This window comes from Balaenoptera acutorostrata, chromosome 9 (genome assembly GCF_949987535.1).
Source record: "Balaenoptera acutorostrata chromosome 9, mBalAcu1.1, whole genome shotgun sequence".
Lineage (NCBI taxonomy): Eukaryota > Metazoa > Chordata > Mammalia > Artiodactyla > Balaenopteridae > Balaenoptera > Balaenoptera acutorostrata.
The window spans coordinates 6,881,667-6,901,299 of NC_080072.1; the positions used below are offsets into that span (position 1 = coordinate 6,881,667).

Consider the following 19,633-nt stretch of genomic DNA (forward strand, 5'->3'; position numbering starts at 1 on the left):
TCCTTGTGCAGTGAACAACCTGCACAACCTTAAGAAGCCTTGGAAGTCCTTCCACTTATACTCACCTCTCCCACCACCCTGACCATCACAGAGGCCACCAGACTGTTTGCACATCACTCCCATATGGATTATTTAATTCTCGCAACCTAACAGGAGAAGATTTTGGCCCAATTTATGGTCAAGAAAATTGAGGCCAAGAGGGGAGATAGATTCCCTCAGGGTCATGCAGTGAGTTGGGCAGAGTTAAGACTTGCACCCCAGTTCTCAGGCAGAGTGGCGTCCCTGGCCTCACCTGCAGTTAGCTCTTTGCAACCCAGTGGGTACATTCACTCAAAATGACCTCCCTGGGCCATACCGCTCAGCTGAGGCTGCTATAGCTTCTGGGAGCTTGGCTTCATAGCCCCCGGCCCCGGCCCTGGCCCTGGGCTTGGTTGGGGGCTCCTGGCAGGGAGCCCCTTGGGACGTTGCTCTCGTGCCGTGCCGGAGCTGACTCAGCCTCCAGCAGCCTCATCAAATTGGAATTTGGAGCAGGGGAGCGGAGATGCCACCAGGCTGACTGGGTGGAAGTAGGTGAGTCATAGATGCTGGCTCGGCCCCCTCCCCAGCCTCCTCCGCACCCAGAGCTGAGTCCCCTTCAGCCCAGCCCTGGGAAGTTCCCAGGGTTGGGTGGTCTCCAGGTCAAAGCCTGGTGCCCCTCAGACTGTCAGTGCCTTGCACTTACCCAAATGGGGCCAAGGCTTGGGAGGATCCTGGCCAGGCCCTTGTGGGTCCCACAAAGATGCCCAAGTGGTGTCAACACCACCTGGTTCTTCTTCCATAAGTAAGCATTTCACACACTTAGCGCCTGTTCCCCATCGTCATGGCCCTGCTTTAGCCCCTTCCTCACTCTCCCAAACCATTGCAACTTGCCTCTTCTGCCCCATTCCCCCTCCCTCCCCCCGCTGCCCGCTGCCCTGCAGAGCGGCCTGTGTCCATCTGCTACTCAAAGCCCTTCTGTGGCTCCCCACAGCCTGCAACTTAGAGTCCACTCCGCTGAGCCCGTTATGGCCCAGCCCCCACCCCCAGCTGCGCCAGCTTCCCTCAGGCGCCCCGTTCTGCCCGTGCTCACCCTGCCGGAGCCAACTGGCTCTCCCTTCACCCCTGGCAGGCAGCCCTGGGCCTCAGGCTCCTCCTTCTGCTTGAACACCTGCCCTGCAGCAAGGATCGAGGGGTTACTTATGTAACCACTGGATTAATGTCTCTCTCCCGCTGCTGGCCCCTAAGCCACGTGCCCAGACTATGCTCAGTGAAGGCAGGAACAATGCCTAAATCTCAGCCCTGTCCCCAGAGGGCCTAGCACAGTGTGTGGCCAGAGCAACCTTTTCATAAATTATTGAATGAATGAATGAGTGACTCAAGTCCATCCCCTGCCACTGCCTGCAGCCTCATCTCCTCCACTCCCTGCTTCACTACTTCTGGGTCCAGAACCATGAGCTGCCTGTGTTCTTCCTGCACACCCGCTGGCCTCCTCACTTTTGTGCGTATTCTCATGCTGTTGCCTCCGCCTGGTATACCTGACCCTCACCCGCTTCCCTGGCTGACTCCAGATCTCAGATGCACATGCTCAGGTGTCATCCTCTCAGAGGTTCCCCCTCCCCCATCCATCCTCACCCCAGGCTCCCATAACGCACACGCACCTGTGGCTCTCATCTGTGCATCTGAGGCCCCTCAAGGACAGTGGCTGCACTTTATCCCACAGGGTGTCCTCAGCATCCAGCATAGGACCTGGCTTAGCATAAGTGCCAAATAAACATGATTGAATAAATGAGTGACTGAATGAAAGTTGCCCTCTGTCTCTGGGCCTCAGTTTCCTCATTCCATCCATAACAAGAGCCAGGCACTGTGCTAAGTGTGTACCTACGTTACCTAAGCTTCGCCCAGCTCTATTATTATTGCCATTTTGCAGAAGAGGAAACTGAGGCCCAGAGAGGTTCAGTAATTGGTTCAAGGTTACAGAGTTCACTATTTGAATCCCAGTCATTCAGCTCCACAGCACCCAGTGCACTGTTGAGCCCCCACTATATGAAAGTGCTGTGGTGAGGGGGGGCTGCCGAGATAATTGAGATCCAGCAAGGACTTAGGATCTGATTTGTGAAGCACACAGGTTCGGTCCTCAGAACCACCTGAGAGAGAAGCTGGGCCAAGACTAAGATTCCCATTTTACTGTTGGAGAAACTGAGGCCCAGAGAGTAGAGTGACTAAGCCTACTAAGCAGGAAGGACCTCCCGGGCCTACAGTGGGGACTGCTCCCCTGCCAGGGCAAGAGCTCCCAAGACCCACCCACTCAGGCTGGCAGGGGATTGTGTCCTGTTTGGCTGGCCCGTTCCCATACAGGCGTCAGGGAGCAGCCCTGACCCGGGGTAGGCCAGGCTGGGTAAATTTGGACAAGCCCCTGTCCTCTGCTCGCTTTTATAAGACCACGGAAGGATGACGGAGCCAGGAAAAGGAGGACACCCGCACTGCACCTACTCCCGCTCGCATGCACCGCGAACCCCCAGTGCCCAGGCAGGAGGCTGCAGAGGGGCTAGCCTGTGAGTGGGGAGAATCTCTGCCCACCTCCTGATTCCGGCTGGGGCCAGGAGGACAGGAAACAGCTGAGTCGGGAGAAAGCTTCAGCCAGAGCTTTGGCGAGGTTTTGGGGATTTTCCCAGCAGGGCAGCTGTGCCCCACTCCCGCCCACTGGGAGGGGCCCTGGCAGAGACCAGGCTTGGGTCACACAGCTGATTCATCTGAGGAGGGAAACTCCCCGTTTCTCTGACGCGCATCCCCCAGGTGCTGAGGAGTAACCTGAGGGCACCTAGCCCAGAAACCCACCAAACCCACCTTTCCTTGATTACTGGCCTCCCAATAGGGCTTGAAAACCCCCCAGGCTGGACAGAGGGACAGAGTTGGGCAGGGTGGCAGGGCATCGGGGCAGCTTCCTAGGGAATAACAGCAGAGACTGGAACCAGAGCGACAGCCGGACAAGGGGCACCACAGGCATTCCCCCCCTTACCCATTTTTCAGATGGGAAAACTGAGGCTCAGATAGCAAGAACAAACACACATGCAGACCTGCTCTGTTCCAGACACTACTCTAAGCAGTTTGTACGCATTCACCCCTTTTGGTCCTCAGAGCCCTCGTTTTCCTGAGGAGTAAACTGAGCAGAAAGAGGTTAAGTAACGGCCACGGTCAAGGCTGGAAATGCTCCGGAGGCTCTCTGCAACTCCCGAGCACTTGTGCACACCCCTGCGGCAGGGTGCTCCCCCCTCTCCCTGAGCACCTCTGGCCCCAGGGGCCAGAGACCTCCCTGGGGTGAAGTCTGAAGTGGTCTCTGGGGACCCTTTATCCTCACGTCCCAACTCAGGCCCCTGGAAACCCTAGAGGACAGGCAGTTCACCCACGGGACCCTGGCTCCTCCAAGGCTAAAGGGAGAAAGCTGGCTCCTGCAGAAAAAAAAATAAGCCTAACCCGCAGAGGGCAGGAGAGGGTAGCGAGGCGTTCCCGCCAAAATCTTCCTCTGGAGGGTTTTGACTTCCTTCCAAAGCCCAATCCTTCCCTCCCACCCGCACCCCCCCCCACCCCCGCGTCAGAGCCTCCCTTTCCTGTCTGCCTGCCCCCGGCCCTGACACCACACACACTCATGCCCGCACACACAGGCACACACGTGCACACCGAGAGTCCAGCCTCCAGGCCACTGCCCCTCAGCAGGCCGGCCCTGCGCCCTCTGCCCGGGGCCAGGGGCCCGCTGGCTACTCGAGGGGAGCTGAGGGTGTGGCTCTGTGGCGTGTAGCCCAGGACCCCACGCAGACAACCTCTGCCCATCTGGCTCCCACTCACAAGCGGATGACTCACCCCCTTGCCCCCCATGACTCAGTTTACACGGGTGCCCAGAGGTCCTCCCAGTGAGGGTGGGGCGGTTTATTAGCCCAGCCCAGGCCCGCCAGCCTTTCCTCCCAGGATGAGAGTTTCATCCCCCTCCTGGCCCACAGCCAGAGCTGGCACCCGGAGCCTGGAGCCCGGAGGTGGCGGGAAGCCTCAGGCCTGGGAGGGTAGGAGAGGCCAAGAACTGAGTGGCAGTCCCCAACTTCCCTGGGCCTGGGTCTGCAGGGAACAGCAGCTACTCCAAGAAATAAGAGGCCAGGCTGAGTGGGCAGAGCGCCATCATGGGCACCAACAGCAGAGCCCTCGATGTCCTGCATTCAGAGGAAATGGTCCACATGGCACAAAACATAACAGCAAGAAATCCCTCACTAACATGTATTGGTCGCTTACTATACCAGTCCCGTGCTAAGTGCCATCCACGCCTTCCCTCGTGTACTGCCCCAATAATCCCCTGAAGAGCGTGTACAATCATTATGATCTCCATCTTACAAGTGAGGAAACAAGCATAAAGAAGAGAATGACCCAGGTCACACAGCCAGGACTGAAACCCAGGCCATCCAACTCCAGAGCTCACATCGTTATCCCTCCTGCCTCCCTGAGCCGCGCTGGTTGGAAGAGGGATGACGGCCCAGTCTGCCCTGCCCCTCCCCCCAGCGCACCTCTGCTGAAACCTCTGGTTTTAGGGATCACCGTATGTAAACCACTAATCTGCAAGAAGGGAAAACTGAGGCTCCCAGAGGGAAAAAGACTGGCCTGAGGTCCCAGCACAAATCAGAGGTGCAGCCAGAGCTGGGACCATGTAGTTAACACTCTCCCCAATGCCCTGGGATGGAGAGGTCGGCCCTGCCCCGACTCCCTGTAACCCTTTAGCCCGGCTCCTTTCCCTCCTGTGCTCCTCTGCATCTTGGGGACAGGACTGCCTTCACAGCAGGGTGGCATGAGGCTCAAAGGACAGCAGAGGGACCAGTGCTCAGTGGCATCTGGGGAATGAGGAGGGTGATACCTAGGCCCTGGAAGCAGCAGCCCAGCCCCTTCTCATCCCACCCCCTTCCTCAGCCCGGGCCCCACCAAATGGCTCCCTCCAACCCCACGGGCCAGAAGACCTTCTCATAAGGGACTCCAGCCCCCTCCTCCCCAGACTCCAGCCTCAGTAAAGTGAGCATAGGTCCCTTCCCCGTTCAAACAGCACTCAGGGGTCCGCTTGTCCTCCAGCCCAAGTCAAGCCCCTCAAACGGGACTAAGGGCCCTGGCTTAGGCCTCACTCGGCCCACCCTTCCCATCGTGGTCCCAATACACATTCTACCACATGCCCTGGACAACAGGGAGCCAGGCCTCGCCTCCCCCAACCCCCGGGCCTTTGTAAAGCCTACTGACTCCAAATCCAGAAGTATCTCCCCCATCTTCAGATACTCATCAGCCAGGAAACCTGCTCCCTCTACCCTCGCAATAGGAAAGCATTCTTCCTTCCCGGGGGCTCCTGTAATGCCCCTGGCGCTCTCCAGCTCCTGGCCCCAGCACTCTCTATCTTCCACCAGGGATGTTTTCCTCAGCAGCTGATCCCGTTTTGGGGCTGTAAACACCTTGGGGCCAGGACAAAGTCTACCTCCCTACCTCCCCAACTGCTGGTTCCATTCAACTTTAACTCTGTTAATTCAGGAGAATGGATAAACATGTCCATCATGCAATGGGACCAGACTCAGAAATCAAAAGAAGTGAACTACTGCTACCCACAACCTGGATGAATCTCACAGACATAACAGTGAGAAACAGAAACCAGACACAAAAGAGCACACACTGTATGATTCCACTGATGTGAAAATCTAGAAGAGACAAAACTGATCTATGGTGATAGAACCGAGATACGTGACTTTCTGGGGTAAGGGAGGATTGACTGCAAAGGGGCAGGAGAAAATTTTCTGGCGGATGGAAATATTCTGTATCTTGACTGGAATGTGCTTACAGGAGTGAATAAAAATGGTCAAACACAAGACCAGCACATTTTTTAAATGTAAATTTTACTGAATGTAAAATATACCTCAACGAAGTAGATTTTTGTTTGATGGGGCAGGTCTATATATACTCAGTGGAAGCATTTCCAAGATATAAGAAAACAAAAAAGCAAGGAGCAAAACAGGGTATAGAGCAGGCTAACTTCTGGGTAAAAAGATAGGCAAGAGACTGAATACAATAGAGAGGGAGGCTTTTCACTGTATACCCTTGTGTAGCTTCTGGATCTTGAAGCATGTAAATGTATTGCCTAGTTGAAAAACAAATGCAATGAAAAATTTAAAAACGTAAGGCAAAGTAAAAAATAAAAATCATGTTTTAAAATAATTTTTGTCTTACACGCACTATATATATATAGTGTTTTGTGTTTGTCTCCCCCAAACAGAAAATCTTTAAAAATTATTCTGAGCAGGTTAAAAAAAAATGTAACAGCCTGCATAGTGCTATGGGACTCTATTACATGAGGGATCTAACCTAGGTTACGGACTCATGGGACTTCCCTAGTGGCGCACTGGTTAAGAATCCGCCTGCCAATGCAGGGGACACGGGTTCGAGCCCTGGTCCAGGAAGATCCCACATACCGCGGAGCAACAAAGCCCACATGCCACAACTACTGAGCCTGTGCTCTACAGAGAGCCACAAATACTGAAGCCCGCGCACCGAGACCCCATGCTCCACAATGACAAGCCCACGCACCACAACGAAGAGTAGCCCCTGCTCGCCGCAACTAGAGAAAGCCCGCGTGCAGCAACGAAGACCCAATGCAGCCAAAAATAAATAAATATATAAAAATTAAAAAAAAAAAAGACTCATGAGGACTTCCCTGGTGGTCCAGTGGTTAAGAATCAAACTTCCAATGCAGGGGACGTGGGTTCAACCCCTGGTCGGGGAACTAAGATACCACATGCCGTGGGACAACTAAGCCCGAGCGCTGCAACTACTGAGCCTACACGCTACAACTAGAGAGAAGCCCGTGTGCCACAAAGAAGAGCCCGCATGCCACAAAGAAAGAGCCCACGTGCCGCAACTAAGACCCAATGCAGCCAATAAATAAGTAAATAAATAAAGGACTCGTGGACTCATGGAAGGCCTCCTGAGGAAGTGATGGGGAAACTGAGACCTGCAAGATGAGAGTTGGCCAGGCAAGGGGATGAGGGAGGGCATTGTGGGCAGAGGGAATAGCCTGTGCAAAGGTGAGAAGCTTGGTCCAGTAGTAAGCCTGGAGCAGAGAGAGTAACTGGGTGCTGCTGAGGGAGGAGCCTGGGCAGGTGGCCCACACCTGGAAGGGCCTGGGATGCCATGTTAAGGATTCTGGCTGTTTTCAAAGGATAGACCAGTAAGGCAGTGAGGAGCTCAGGCTCTGGAGACTGACTGCTTAGGTTCAAATCCTGGCTCCACAATTTCCTTGCTGTGTGGCTTTTAGCAAGTTGATTAATTTCTCTATGCCTCCATTCCCTAATCTGTAAAATTGGTATAATATTATTATCTGTCTCTACAGGGTTGTTGTGAGGATTAATGAATTACTTTGAACAGTGCCTGGTTCATAAGAGCTACATGAGCGTGAGCCACTAGTGTGACCCTTTTGGCCCTCCAAGTCCCCCAATCAACAGACAACCTAAAAGAACACAGAGTGTATCAAGCATCCTGACCCCACCCCTTCCCAGACCTCAGACCCTCCTGTGTAGCAATTTGAAGTGTGCCGTGGTGGCTCGGAAGGGTCCAAGTCTGAGGGTGAAATGGTCAGAATTGTAAAAGATTCTTCTGTGAACATTGTCAGGATTTTAAAAATTCCTCAGGCTGCTCCTGGGAAGTGGAGGGGAGGGAGCAAGCTGGAGGCTGTGGAGAGTGTCCAGAACAGATGGGAGGGGACTAGGACCAAGGGAAAGAAATCTTTTTGTTGGAGTGAACTGAAATGTCACCTCCAGATGTGGGGAGACTGGAATTCTGACCCACTGCTGGTGGGATGGAGAACTGTTGGAGAGAATCAAAGCCAAATTTATGGGTACCCTATGACCCACAAATCCACCCTGGGCACATATCCAAGAGAAGTGAGTGCAACTGGCCACCGAAGGACATATCAAGAATGCTCACGAGGGAATTCCCTGGCAGTCCAGTGGTTAGGACTCCGTGCTTCCACTGCAGGAGGCACGGGTTCGATCCCTGGTTGGGGAACTAAGATCCTGCAAGTCACGTGCAGCACAGCCAAAAAAAAAAAAAAAGATGTTCACAGCAGCCTTATTCAGAAGAGCCCCAAACTTGGAGAGCCCCCAATATCATCATCAGAAGAATGTAGAGAGTGATTATGGGATATTTGTGCAATGAAATGCTACACAGTAATGGAAAAGACCAAGCTACTGCTTTACCCAACAATGTAGACGACTCCCTCAGACATGCTGTGTAAAAGAAGCCAGACCCCGGACTTCCCTGGTGGTCCAGTGGTTAAGGCTCCGCGCTTCCAATGCAGGGGGCGCAGGTTCGATCCCTGGTCAGGGAACCAGAATCCCACATTCCGCATGGTGTGGCAAAAAAAAAAAAAAAAAAGAAACCAGACCCAAGAGAGTACATGCTGTGTGTTTCCATTTACAAGAAGTTCAAGAACAGGCAACACTGATCTATGACTCTAGAAGTCAGAATAGTGGTTACCTATAGATGGGGGATGGTGAGTGGGAGGAGGCACAAAGAGGTCCTGGGCTGTTGGAAATACCCTACACCTTGATCAGGGTGGTAGCTACATGCGTTTACATACATGTAAAAAATCATTGACTTGAACATGTTGGATGAGTGCACTTTACTGTAGGTATGTTAAACTTCAATTTCATCAACAACCTAAATATAAGAATCAAAATTATAAAACTATTAGAAGAGAACATAGGGGTGAATGTTCATGACCTCAAATTTGGCAATGGATTCTTCAGTTGGACACTGGAAGCATGAGCAACAGAAGGAAAAATAGATGAACTGAGCTTCAAAAAAATTATAAACACTTTTGGGCATCAAAGGACTTTATGAAGAATGTGAAAAGACAACCTACAGAATGTTAGAAAACATTTGCAAATCATATATCTGATAAGCGTTTGGTAGCCAGAATATATAAAGAACTCATATAATTCAGCAACAACAAAAAGAAACAACCTAATTAAAAATGGGCAAAGGACTTAAATACACATTTATCCAAAAAATATATACAAATGGCCAACAAGCATATGAAAAGATGTTCATTGGTCATTAAGGAACATGATTGGTTATTAAGGAAATGCAAATCAAGACACAATGAATAGAGAACAAATGTATGGACACCAAGGGGGGGAGGCGGGGGGGGGGTGGGGTGGGGGGGTGGTGTGATGAACTGGGAGATTGGGATTGACATATATACATTAATATGTATAAAATGGATAACTAATAAGAACCTACTGTATAAAAAAATAAATAAAATAAAATTCCAAAAAAAAAAAAGACACAATCACTTCACACCCTCTAGGATGTATTTTAAAAACAGAAAATAATAAGTGTTGGCAAGGATGTAGAGAAATTAGAACCCTCAGGCACTGCTGGTAGGAATGTAAAAGGGTACAACCACTGTGTAAAACAGTCTAGCAGTTCCTCACAAGATTACACAGAGAGTTACCATATGACCCAGCAATTCCACTGTTAGGTATATGCCCAAGATAAATGGAAACACATGTCCACACAAAGGCTTGTACACAATGTCCATAGAAGCATTATTCATAATAGCCAAAAAGTAGAAACAACCCAACGTCCATCAACTGATGAATAAATAAATTGTTGTATAGCCATACAATTGAATATTATTCAGCCATAAAAAGGAATGAGGTGTTGCTACTTGCTACAACACTCATCAGCCTGGAAAGCATTATGCTAAGTGAAAGAAACCAGACACAAAAGGTCACAAATTGTACAGTAAATTTTCCATTTATAAGAAGTGTCCAGATGAGGCAAATCTGTAGAAAAAGAAAGCAGATTAGTGGATACCAGGGGATGGGAGGAGGGGCTAATTGGGAGTCATTACTTAATGGATATGGAGTGTTTTTCTGGGATAATTTAAAAGTTTTGAAACTAGAGAGGAGTGGTGGTTGCACAACATCGTGAATGCACAAAATCCCATTGAAGTGTACACTTTAAAATGGCTAGGAAGGGACTTCCCTGGTGGCGCAGTGATTAAGAATCTGCCTGCCAATGCAGGAACACGGGTTCGATCCCTGGTCCGGGAAGACCCCACATGCTGCGGAGCAACTAAGCCCGTGCGCCGCAACTACTGAGCCTGCGCTCTAGAGCCCGCGAGCCACGACTACTGAAGCCCGCGGGCCTAGAGCCCGTGCTCCGCAACAAGAGAAGCCACCGCAATGAGAAGTGTGCATACCACAACGAAGAATAGCCCCAGCTCGCCATAACTAGGGAAAGCCCATGTGCAGAAAGGAAGACCCAACGCAGCCAAAAACAAAAATTAATTAATTAATAGACTTTTTAAAAAATTAATTTAAAATGGCTAATTGTATGTTATATGAATTTCACCTCAATTTTAAAAATAAATAAACTTCAATGTAGAAAGTGAACGGAAACTGGAAAACATAAACATCACCTACAGTGCCCTGGGAGCATTGACAGGACCTATTGGGCGCAAGGCACACTCATCCACTGCCTCCTTTCGCCTCATTGCAGCCCCAGGAGGTGGGGATTGTCAGGGGCTCAGAGAGGGAAAGTGATTGAGCCAGGCTCACACAGCTGCCAAGGGACAATGCCTGGGTCTTTCAGGCCTTCCAGCCCCCAGACTCCTGAAACAACTGTGGCCCCCTGGGATTCTCACCAGGCCTCCCTGGGTGGGAGCTGGTGAGGTCAGGGGCCAGGAACGTTACTGCAGCCACGAGGCGGGCGTTAGTGACTGAGGAGCTTGGAATGTGCTGCCTCTGAAAGGACCTCCTTGTGGCTCCAACTGACGGTTAGAGCAGGAAGGGACTTTCAGAGTCATGCAATCACACACACACACACACACACACACACACACACACGAAACCTGAGCCCCTGCTCAGTCACTGTCCCAGGCTGCTTGGGGAGTGGGGGCAGGGTGGTGTTTCTGGAGCCGGCAGACGAATGCAGTCAAGGCTGACTTGTGTTAGGCCTCGCATGTGCCACCACCTGGCTGCCTGTGTCACTTTGACCTGTCCTGCTTGGACTTAGCCAAGGAATTCAGATATCAGTTAGTGTGTGTGCATGCGCATGAGTACCTTAGCATGCGATCAGAGCCCCCAAAGCTACCACCCCTGGGGCTTTTTATTAACACGTAATTATTTTTGCTATTTGTCAAATTTTCACTATATGCTGTATGAAGCATGTGACATTATTTTATATCTATTCTCTGACAACCCTGAGATGTTATCACTATATAGTTATCGTTATGTCTTCATTTTACAGATGAGGCTCTGAGAGATTGTATGCCTCATCCAGAGCACACAGCTGGTGAGCAGCCTAACCAGAATTCGAATTCAGAACTCAGGCTTGTCTGACTCCAGCATACCTGTTCTTTTCCATGAATCACACTGCCTCAAAAAATCTCTCTCTCTCTCATGCACGCACGTGCACACACACACACGCACACACACACCCCCATATATTTCTCATTCTGGTAAACTGCTGGTGGTTCCTTTTCTTTTTAGAGAATGACAAGCATTGAGTAGAATAAGGGCAAGGGAGAGGCACCAGGCTGGTAACCACCTTCTGAGTGCACATCACTTTACAGCCTACAAAGCACTCTCACATTTGTGATCTCATCTGATCCCATAGCAACCCCATGAGGTCAGCAGGAGGCTCAATTATACCCATTGGGAGTGGGACTCAGAAGGAAGGTGACCCGCCCAGGGTAACAGAGACAGAAAATGATAGTACTGAGACTGGAAGCCCAGGACCAAGCTGGCCTCTTGTCTCTAAGTCCTGAATGTGTCCACTGACCCTGGCCTCTGTCCCCAAGGAAGGCAGCCCAGGTCCCCACCTTCCTGAAATCTTCCTTCCCTGAGGACAAAACTGGAGCTGATCAAAAGGAGGTACCCGTGGAAAGCCTCCCTGGTGGCACAGTGGTTAAGAATCTGCCTGCCAATGCAAGGGACACAGGTTTGAGCCCCAGCCCAGGAAGATCCCACATGCCGCGGAGCAACTAAGTCCGTGCGCCACAACTACTGAGCCTGAGCTCTAGAGCCCCCAAGCCACACTACTGAGCCCATGTGCCAAAACTACTGAAGCCTGCGCTCCTAGAGCCCATGCTCTGCAACAAGAGAAGTCACGACAACGAGAAGCCCGCGCACTGCACCGAAGAGTAGCCCCCGCTCACCACAACTAGAGAAAGACTGCGCACAGTACCAAAGACCCAACACAGACAAAAATAAATAAATAAATAAATAAATAAATTTTAAAAAAGGAGGTACCAGTGGAAAGCAGGAGATCCCAGCTCTCTCTGTAGTTGTGTGACACTGGCAGCTCCTTATTCTCTCCAGGCCTCAGTTTCTTCATCTGTAGAATGGGAAGAGGCAAAGAAGAAGTTTTGGGGTGGTTTCTCAGCACTGATATTGTGCATGTGTGAAAACATGTCTGTCTGTGAGGGCTTTGAAAACTCTTGCCTGAGCCTGGGCTTGGAGCTCCCACAGCCCTGATTTGGCAACCTGCTTCAGCCACTGGCTTAGTGATCTTAGGCACCTCATTTCAACATCTCTCAGCCTCAGTTTCCCCATCTGTAAAATGGGGATGATAACGACACCTACCTCCCATGGTTGTTGGTCTTTGGCTGTTGACATTTGGTCCTGGCCTCACATTCACACAGACCTTTGACATAATCCCCAAACAAGGCTGGTGACTACGCAGTCCTGGAAGAGCAGTTACAGTATTTAAAGAAGATGGCGTTTATCAGAGCACAGGACAACTGTGTCCCACCACAGGCTCTCACTGCTTATAGGGGCTCTGAATTAAAATTTGTTATAGCTCCTGAAATTATCCTGTGAGTAGTGTAATTATATTGCATTGTATTTGTGGGTAGTTCAAAGCATTAACGTGTCATTGTAAGCATTTAAAATATACACCATTTTGGTAACCCTGGTTTATCATTTATTTACTTTTTAGTATACCTGAACCTTAAAACAATGCCAGTGAATGGGCCTCACGCCATGACTTGGATGGTAGTAGCACGATTCCTGGCATGAAATAATGGCAGTAGCACGGTCCCTGGCAGTAAATGATGATGATGATAATAATTACATCAATCACATTTATAATCCGATTTACAGTTTCCAGACCCCTTTCACATTCTTCATTCCAACTTCCCACGCGTGGCAAGCTCGCTATGTGATTATTTCGTCCCATTTTACGGATGCAAACACTGAGGCCAGACCAAGCAGTGAGAGGCTCTGGAGTCTGGCGGCGGGGGTCTGGGTCTGCGCTTGGGGCCTGGGCGGGGCTGGGTGGGGCGGGGCGCCCGGCTGCTCTCAGGTGTGTTTGTCCGCAGGGGAATCCTTCGCTCCACTTGGGCGCGGCGAGGAAATTGCACCATGTATGGGCAGCTACGTCAGAGGGGGCGGACCCGCCGCTGTCTCTGGGGGCCGCCAAGTCCGCCCCTTTTGCCCAACAAAAGTCGGCTACTGGACCGTAGGAGGCGATGAAAAGTTCAGGGCGGACTGACAAAAGGCAGTGCGTCTGGAGAGGTGGAGCCCAGAGTTGTCCAGAGCCTCTGCGATACGCCCGCTCTCCCCTCCCACCCCCAGTGGAAGTGGTTCAGCCCGAGGACTTCTCATTCATAAAAAGAAAAGACTCCGCTAGGAGCGAGTGAGTCAGAACCGAAGCCGCCGACGCGGACCCCACAAAGCAGCCAGCCCAGGGCATGTTCCGAGACTACGGGGAACCCGGGCCGAGCTCCGGGGCCGGCGGTGCGTACGGCGGCCCGGCGCATCCCCCGGCGACAGGCCAGCAGGTGAGAGGAACCCGACGCCTGGGATCCCCAGGTGGACGGAGCCTGGGACTGTGCGGGCCGCTCCCGCACACTCGGGGACTGGGACCGGGAACAAGGAGCAGGGAATGGGTCTCGGAGCAGTGGCAGCGGATTCTGCCCATTCTCCGCTGTCTAAGGGCACTGTCTCCCCCACAACCCAGCGGAAGGGGCACGGCGGGCGGAGCAAACATCTGCGAACATCCCCTCTCGCGCTCGAACCCCTTCCCGTCTCTGTCTGCTGTCTATCTGTCCCTTCGTCTTCGTTACCTTCTTTCCTTCTTCCTGTTCACCGGTAATTTCTTTGTCCCATCTGCGTCGGAAGGGGACCCCTTAGTCCGGGATTAGTCCTAGCCCCGACAGGATCAGAGAGGGTCTGATCCATCTCGGACTCACTTTCCGAGGTCCGGAGTCTGAGCCGCGGCCGCCGAGATGTCCCTACGCACGGGATCCACCGCCAGGCTAGCCCCGACAGACTGCGAATCCTCGGCAGTCTGTCTGTGATCATCCGTGTGCCTGACCGTTTGTTTGTCCCTCCCCACCCCGTCGCCAAGTCCTCATCCCCATCTCGGCGCAGTGGAGCCTGGTGGGCTCCGGGAGACTGGCCCTTGACCCTTTTACGGGTTGGGGCCGGTGGAAACCGCGGGGTGCCGGAAGTGCGCGAGGTCCTGCAGCGGGCAACTCCCGCGCCCCCGACTCTCGGCCCCGAACGGCGCCCGCTGCGGGCTGCGGGGAGACCCGGGAGGCTGCAGGTGCCCATTTCCTGTCGAGGGGCCGTGAGCACGTGTCGCTAGGGGAGGGAAGAAGCGGCGTCCGTTCCGCCGAGTCACGGCGGCCGAGTCACGGTGGCTGACTCACCCGGAGCGCCCCTCCCTTCCTGGCCCGGAGCGTCCCGGGCCCGGACAACCTCGGGAGCGGGAGATGCTGCCGGCGGCACCTCGGCCCGGAACTGGGGTCACTGGGTCACTGTGCCCGCAGCGCTGAGCCGGGGACACTGCTGTCCAGACTTGCCTGGGCTTGAACCCAGTTCTCCTCCGGAACACTGAGCCCCCATCTCAACCCATTCCTCACGTTTCTGGCTGAAAGTATCATGACAGGTAATACCTGGAGCGCATACTGTGCAGCCTTGCATTGTGATGGGCAGTTTCCACCTCATTTACTTTACCTCACAGAATCCAAGACCCCACTGATTTTAAAACCCACCATTATTTTGTGCCACTAATTTTTTTAAAGAAGTTGCCAATTCAACTATGATTTCAGAGCTACTGAAGGGAACTTGTGAGCATCAGTGAAATGCTGTAATCCTCACCTATGACAATATTAAAAACAAGGAAACGGAGGCACACTGAAGTTAAATAATTCGCCCTGACAGCCAGTAAATGGCTGAGCTAAGATTAGAACTGGGCTAGCCTGAACCCAGAGCAGTGGCTCTTGCCCACCATGGCCCCTGTGTGTTGGGCACCTGCCAGTTACCAGGCTCTGTCACACACACATTCTCTCACCTGATTCTCACAGTCACCCTCGAAGTTAGGGGCTGTCATTATCCTCTTTATGTAGATGGGACTCAGACAGGGTGCAAAAGCGGGTAAGAAGAACCTGGCTGCCTGGGTCCAAACCCCACTTCCCACTTATTGGCTGTGTGTCTAGGGACAACTGTTTTCCTGTCGGAAAATGAAGATACTGTTGTGCAAATTATATGAGTCAGTATTTGTAAAGTGGTTGGGACAGCACCTGGAATTCACACTTTATTACTGGAAGCCCCTCAATCCACAGAGACCTTATCCCTGGCCCGCCATGTCTTATCCCTCAGAAGTTCCACCTCGTGCCAAGCATCAACACTGTGAGTGGCAGCCAGGAGCTGCAGTGGATGGTTCAGCCTCACTTCCTGGGACCCAGCAGCTACCCCAGGCCTCTGGCCTACCCCCAGTACAGTCCCCCACAGCCCCGGCCAGGAGTCATCCGGGCCCTGGGCCCAACTCCAGCAGTGCGTCGCCGGCCCTGTGAACAGGTAAGAAGCAGTGGCGTTTGCATGGGTTCTTGTGTCCACAGGGGTGCTGAGGTGCAGAGCATAGGCTCTTGCCCAGAAGGAGAACACAGGCTTAGAAGGGGCATGGGGAGAACAGACCCACTGGTGACTACTGGCCAAGACAGAAAGTGATGAGATCCCCTGGGGAGACCCAGAGGGCAAAAGCAGTCACTTCTGGATCAAGGAAGGCTTCCTGCAGGCCTAGAAGGATGGGTAGGATTTGAATAGAGAGAAAGATGTAAGAAAAGACATTCCAGGAAGAGGGGATGGCAGGAGCAGGAACAGAGGTAGCAGTGAGAACATGTAAGGTGTATGTGTGGAAAGTTGTGTGGACAGTAGAGGGTCTCCAGCTGCTGACAGGTATGGAGAGGGCGGGCTTATGCTGTCTATGTTGCTGGGAAGAGAACAGAAAGAGGAGGGTTCCCTTCAGCTACTCTCTGAGGCTCTGTTTCTCTATCTCATTTAATCCTCACGAAAACCCTCTTATTATGAACTCTGGTTTTCCCCATTTTACAGCCAAGGAAATGAAGGCACAGAGAGGTAGTCACTTGCCCAAGATCACACAAGTAGTGAGTAATGAGACAGGTCTGTCCAATTCTAAAGTCAAATCGTAACCACTAATCCACACTGTCTCACTAGGAGGTTAAGAGAAGGCTTGAAGCTTAGAGAGCTGGGAACTCTTACCTCCCAAACCAGGGTTCTTAGCAGCACACTGCTAATAAAGTCTGTGCCAAAATAAATGAATAAGAGCTAGAGGGTCTTTAGGGAGTGGTTCCTCTTTCCTCTCTCTGGGGCATTTTGGTATCTGAGACTATAGTGGGTGAGGTCTGCACTTTAAAGAGCTTGCTCTGACAGCAGGGTAGAGGATGGGGAGGACGTCAGGATCCTAAGAAAGATGTGCGATCAGCCAGGGGTGACTTCCCCAGAAACAGAATGGCTGGCTTTTGTGACCAACTGGAAGGGGACCATGGTGTAAGCCCCAGAGGCAGGCTCCTGGACTTCCTTCAGCCATGATCCTGGGTACTCCTAGACTGGGGCTGTGAGCTGTGAGTGGGGTCCTTTCGGGGGAGGTGGTCTCCATCAGCTGGCCTCTTTCTCAATGTTAAATAGAGTGAGTGGATTTTAATTTCTGCTCTGGAACCACAAACAAGTTATTCGTCTTCTCTTGGCTTCAGTTCCTTACACGAAAAGTTGGGTTAAGAATCTGTGTAAACAGAGGTAGAGAACAAACGTATGGACACCAAGGGGGGAAAGTGGCGGGGTGGGGGGCATGTGGGGTGGGATGAACTGGGAGATTGGGATTGACATATATACACTAATATGTATAAAATAGATAACTAATAAGAACCTGCTGTATAAAAAATAAATAAAATAAAATTTAAATGATTAAAAGAAAAAAGGAATCTGTGTAAAGCTCTTAGCTGGCACATAGTAGATTCCCGATGAACAACTACTTAGCAACTCCCATTAGCCCCTCTTGGTGCTTACAGCCCCTGGGGAAGAGGAGACCTGGTTATCAAGATACTGAAAAGAATGAGGTTCCTTTTAAAAAGAGTGGCCTGGTCCCAGAGGCTCAGGGGAGGAAAGGCCACTTATAGCTGCGGAATGAAAGAAGTCTTCCAGGAACGGCTGGGGTCGGGTAGGGGATCTTAGCTGAGTCCTGGGAGAGGAAGAGGGTTAAGGTTTGTAGAAGGACGGGAAGGGCATTCCGAGAGAAATCATAGGAGGCAAAAGCTGGGTGCGAGGAGGAAATATGACTCATCCAAGCTTACTAAAGCAGGGAACCGGTCGGGGTGCGGAGGTCCCAAAACGCAGGCTGAGGGCGCCCCTGCGCTGCCATGCCCTCCGCCAGGCTCCTATCACTGGGCCAGCAGCACAGAGTCCACCTCACTGCTCTCTCTACCCTCCCCAGATCAGCCCCGAGGAGGAGGAACGCCGTCGAGTGAGGCGCGAGAGGAACAAGCTAGCCGCGGCCAAGTGCAGGAACCGGAGGAAAGAACTGACCGACTTCCTGCAGGCGGTGAGCACCGGCGAGTGCGGAGGGTGCCCAAGTCCCGGCCCACCCAACCCCAGAAGGCCCCCAGTTCCCAAGAGCCCGCGGGGCCGCAGGGGGCGCCGGTATATGAAGTCCCCTCCCCCCCCCCCGGCTCCCTGTCGGAGGCGCACTCCGACGAGGAAAAAGTGATTAAAAATTAATTGCAGCACGTCTCACTCTGAACAGAGAAGAGCTGAAGCTGGGACCGACAATGTCCTTCGAAGATGCCCCCCGAGCCTGATGGGAGTCGTGCCCATTTTCTCCCATCGACTCATGGGAGTTGTAGTCCAGACTTGCTGGAGACGCCCCACTCCCCCCGCCCCCTCGCCACCACCCCCCACTTTCCGCGGCCCAACCTCCCAATCACTACCACCGCGGGAGGCTCCGCGGTATTCAGCCCTCATCCTCTTGACTCCTCTCCTGATCGTCCACAGGAGACCGACAAACTGGAGGACGAGAAATCCGGGCTGCAGCGAGAGATTGAGGAGCTGCAGAAACAGAAGGAGCGCCTGGAGCTGGTGCTGGAAGCCCACCGTCCCATCTGCAAAATCCCAGAAGGGGCCAAGGAGAGCGAAACCAGCGGCACAGGCAGTACCAGTGGCACCAGCAGCCCACCAGCCCCCTCCCGCTCTGTGCCTTGTATCTCCCTTTCCCCAGGGCCTGTGCTTGAACCCGAAGCATTGCACACTCCCACGCTCATGACCACACCCTCCCTGACTCCTTTCACCCCCAGTCTGGTCTTCACCTACCCCAGCACACCGGAGCCCTGTGCCTCAGCCCACCGCAGGAGTAGCAGCAGCAGTGGGGACCCCTCTTCTGACCCCCTTGGCTCCCCAACCCTCCTGGCCTTATGAGGCACTCCAGCCCCCACTCCCTGCGGGTGCCACCCTCACCAATATTTCCCTGCCCATTGGTCCAGCTGGCCTGGACCATATCTCATGTCCAACCCCAGCAGATTCTTCTCCATCCCTCCAGATGAGACTGGGCATATTTTGCTTCCTGGTAGTGACAGCTTGGGGCTACCAAAGCTGCCCACTGTTTCTCTAGAGCTGGCCTCTCTAGCACAGTTTGCACTAAGTCAGAGACAAAATGGTTCCTGTTTGTTGGAGAAAATTCCGGGCAGCTCCCAAGGGATTTTGTAGATTCTCAGAGGTCCTCTGGAGCCCTAAACCCCTGCAGATCACCCCTATAGTCATCATCACCCTCTTCCTGTGATTCACCCAATCCTACCCCTGACAGGAGGTGATGCTCTACCCGCCGAGAACACTAACTCACCCAGCCCCACCGCCAGCAGCACCAGGTTATTGAACCAGGACACTCTGCCAGCCCCTCCTAAATGGAACAGCTCAGGAGGGTGCCAGAGGTTTCTGTGATGAGCTGACCTGCAGCCCCCAGCTCTGAGAAGACTTTAGCTCCAAGCCTCCACAGCGTGGGCAGCTGCTATTTATTTTCCTAAAGAGAGTATTTTTATACAAACCTGCCAAAATGGAATAAAAGCCTTGCAGCTCTAGCCTGCTCTCATTGGACCCAGAGGCTAAAGGGAGAAGATTTGGAGCCAGAAGCCCTAGGCTCCCATTTCAGCTCCACCAATTCACTACATGACCTTGGACAAATTATTTGATATTTCTAGACCTTGATTTTCTTATCTGACAAGTGAGGCTACGTCTGTTCTGCCTCATCTCCA

General features: G+C 52.4%; 1 protein-coding gene across 3 annotated transcripts; it reads left to right on the top strand.

The window, feature by feature from the left end:
* The first annotated feature begins 13,563 nt into the window (after positions 1-13,563).
* Positions 13,564-19,459, top strand: FOSL1 (FOS like 1, AP-1 transcription factor subunit). 3 transcript variants are annotated; one of them, XM_057552781.1, is made up of 4 exons: positions 13,564-13,873; positions 15,662-15,896; positions 17,827-17,934; positions 18,384-19,459. In XM_057552781.1, the coding sequence occupies exons 2-4, from the start codon at positions 15,756-15,758 to the stop codon at positions 18,801-18,803; spliced, it is 669 nt and encodes a 222-aa protein (XP_057408764.1). In that variant the 5' UTR covers positions 13,564-13,873; positions 15,662-15,755; the 3' UTR covers positions 18,804-19,459. The 3 variants fall into 3 exon arrangements, with proteins under 3 accessions (XP_057408764.1, XP_007171033.2, XP_057408763.1); XM_007170971.3 differs by having other exon boundaries at positions 15,699-15,896; XM_057552780.1 differs by lacking the exon at positions 13,564-13,873 and adding an exon at positions 13,907-14,985 and having other exon boundaries at positions 15,699-15,896.
* Positions 19,460-19,633: the final 174 nt, after the last annotated feature.

Bases quoted from the DNA above. Each gene is read 5' to 3' on its own strand.
- FOSL1 (XM_007170971.3), top strand. From the start codon at position 13,784: ATGTTCCGAGACTACGGGGAACCCGGGCCGAGCTCCGGGGCCGGCGGT. The intron at 15,897-17,826 runs GTAAGAAGCAGT...TACCCTCCCCAG, and splicing joins GTCGCCGGCCCTGTGAACAG to ATCAGCCCCGAGGAGGAGGA. The intron at 17,935-18,383 runs GTGAGCACCGGC...GATCGTCCACAG, and splicing joins TGACCGACTTCCTGCAGGCG to GAGACCGACAAACTGGAGGA.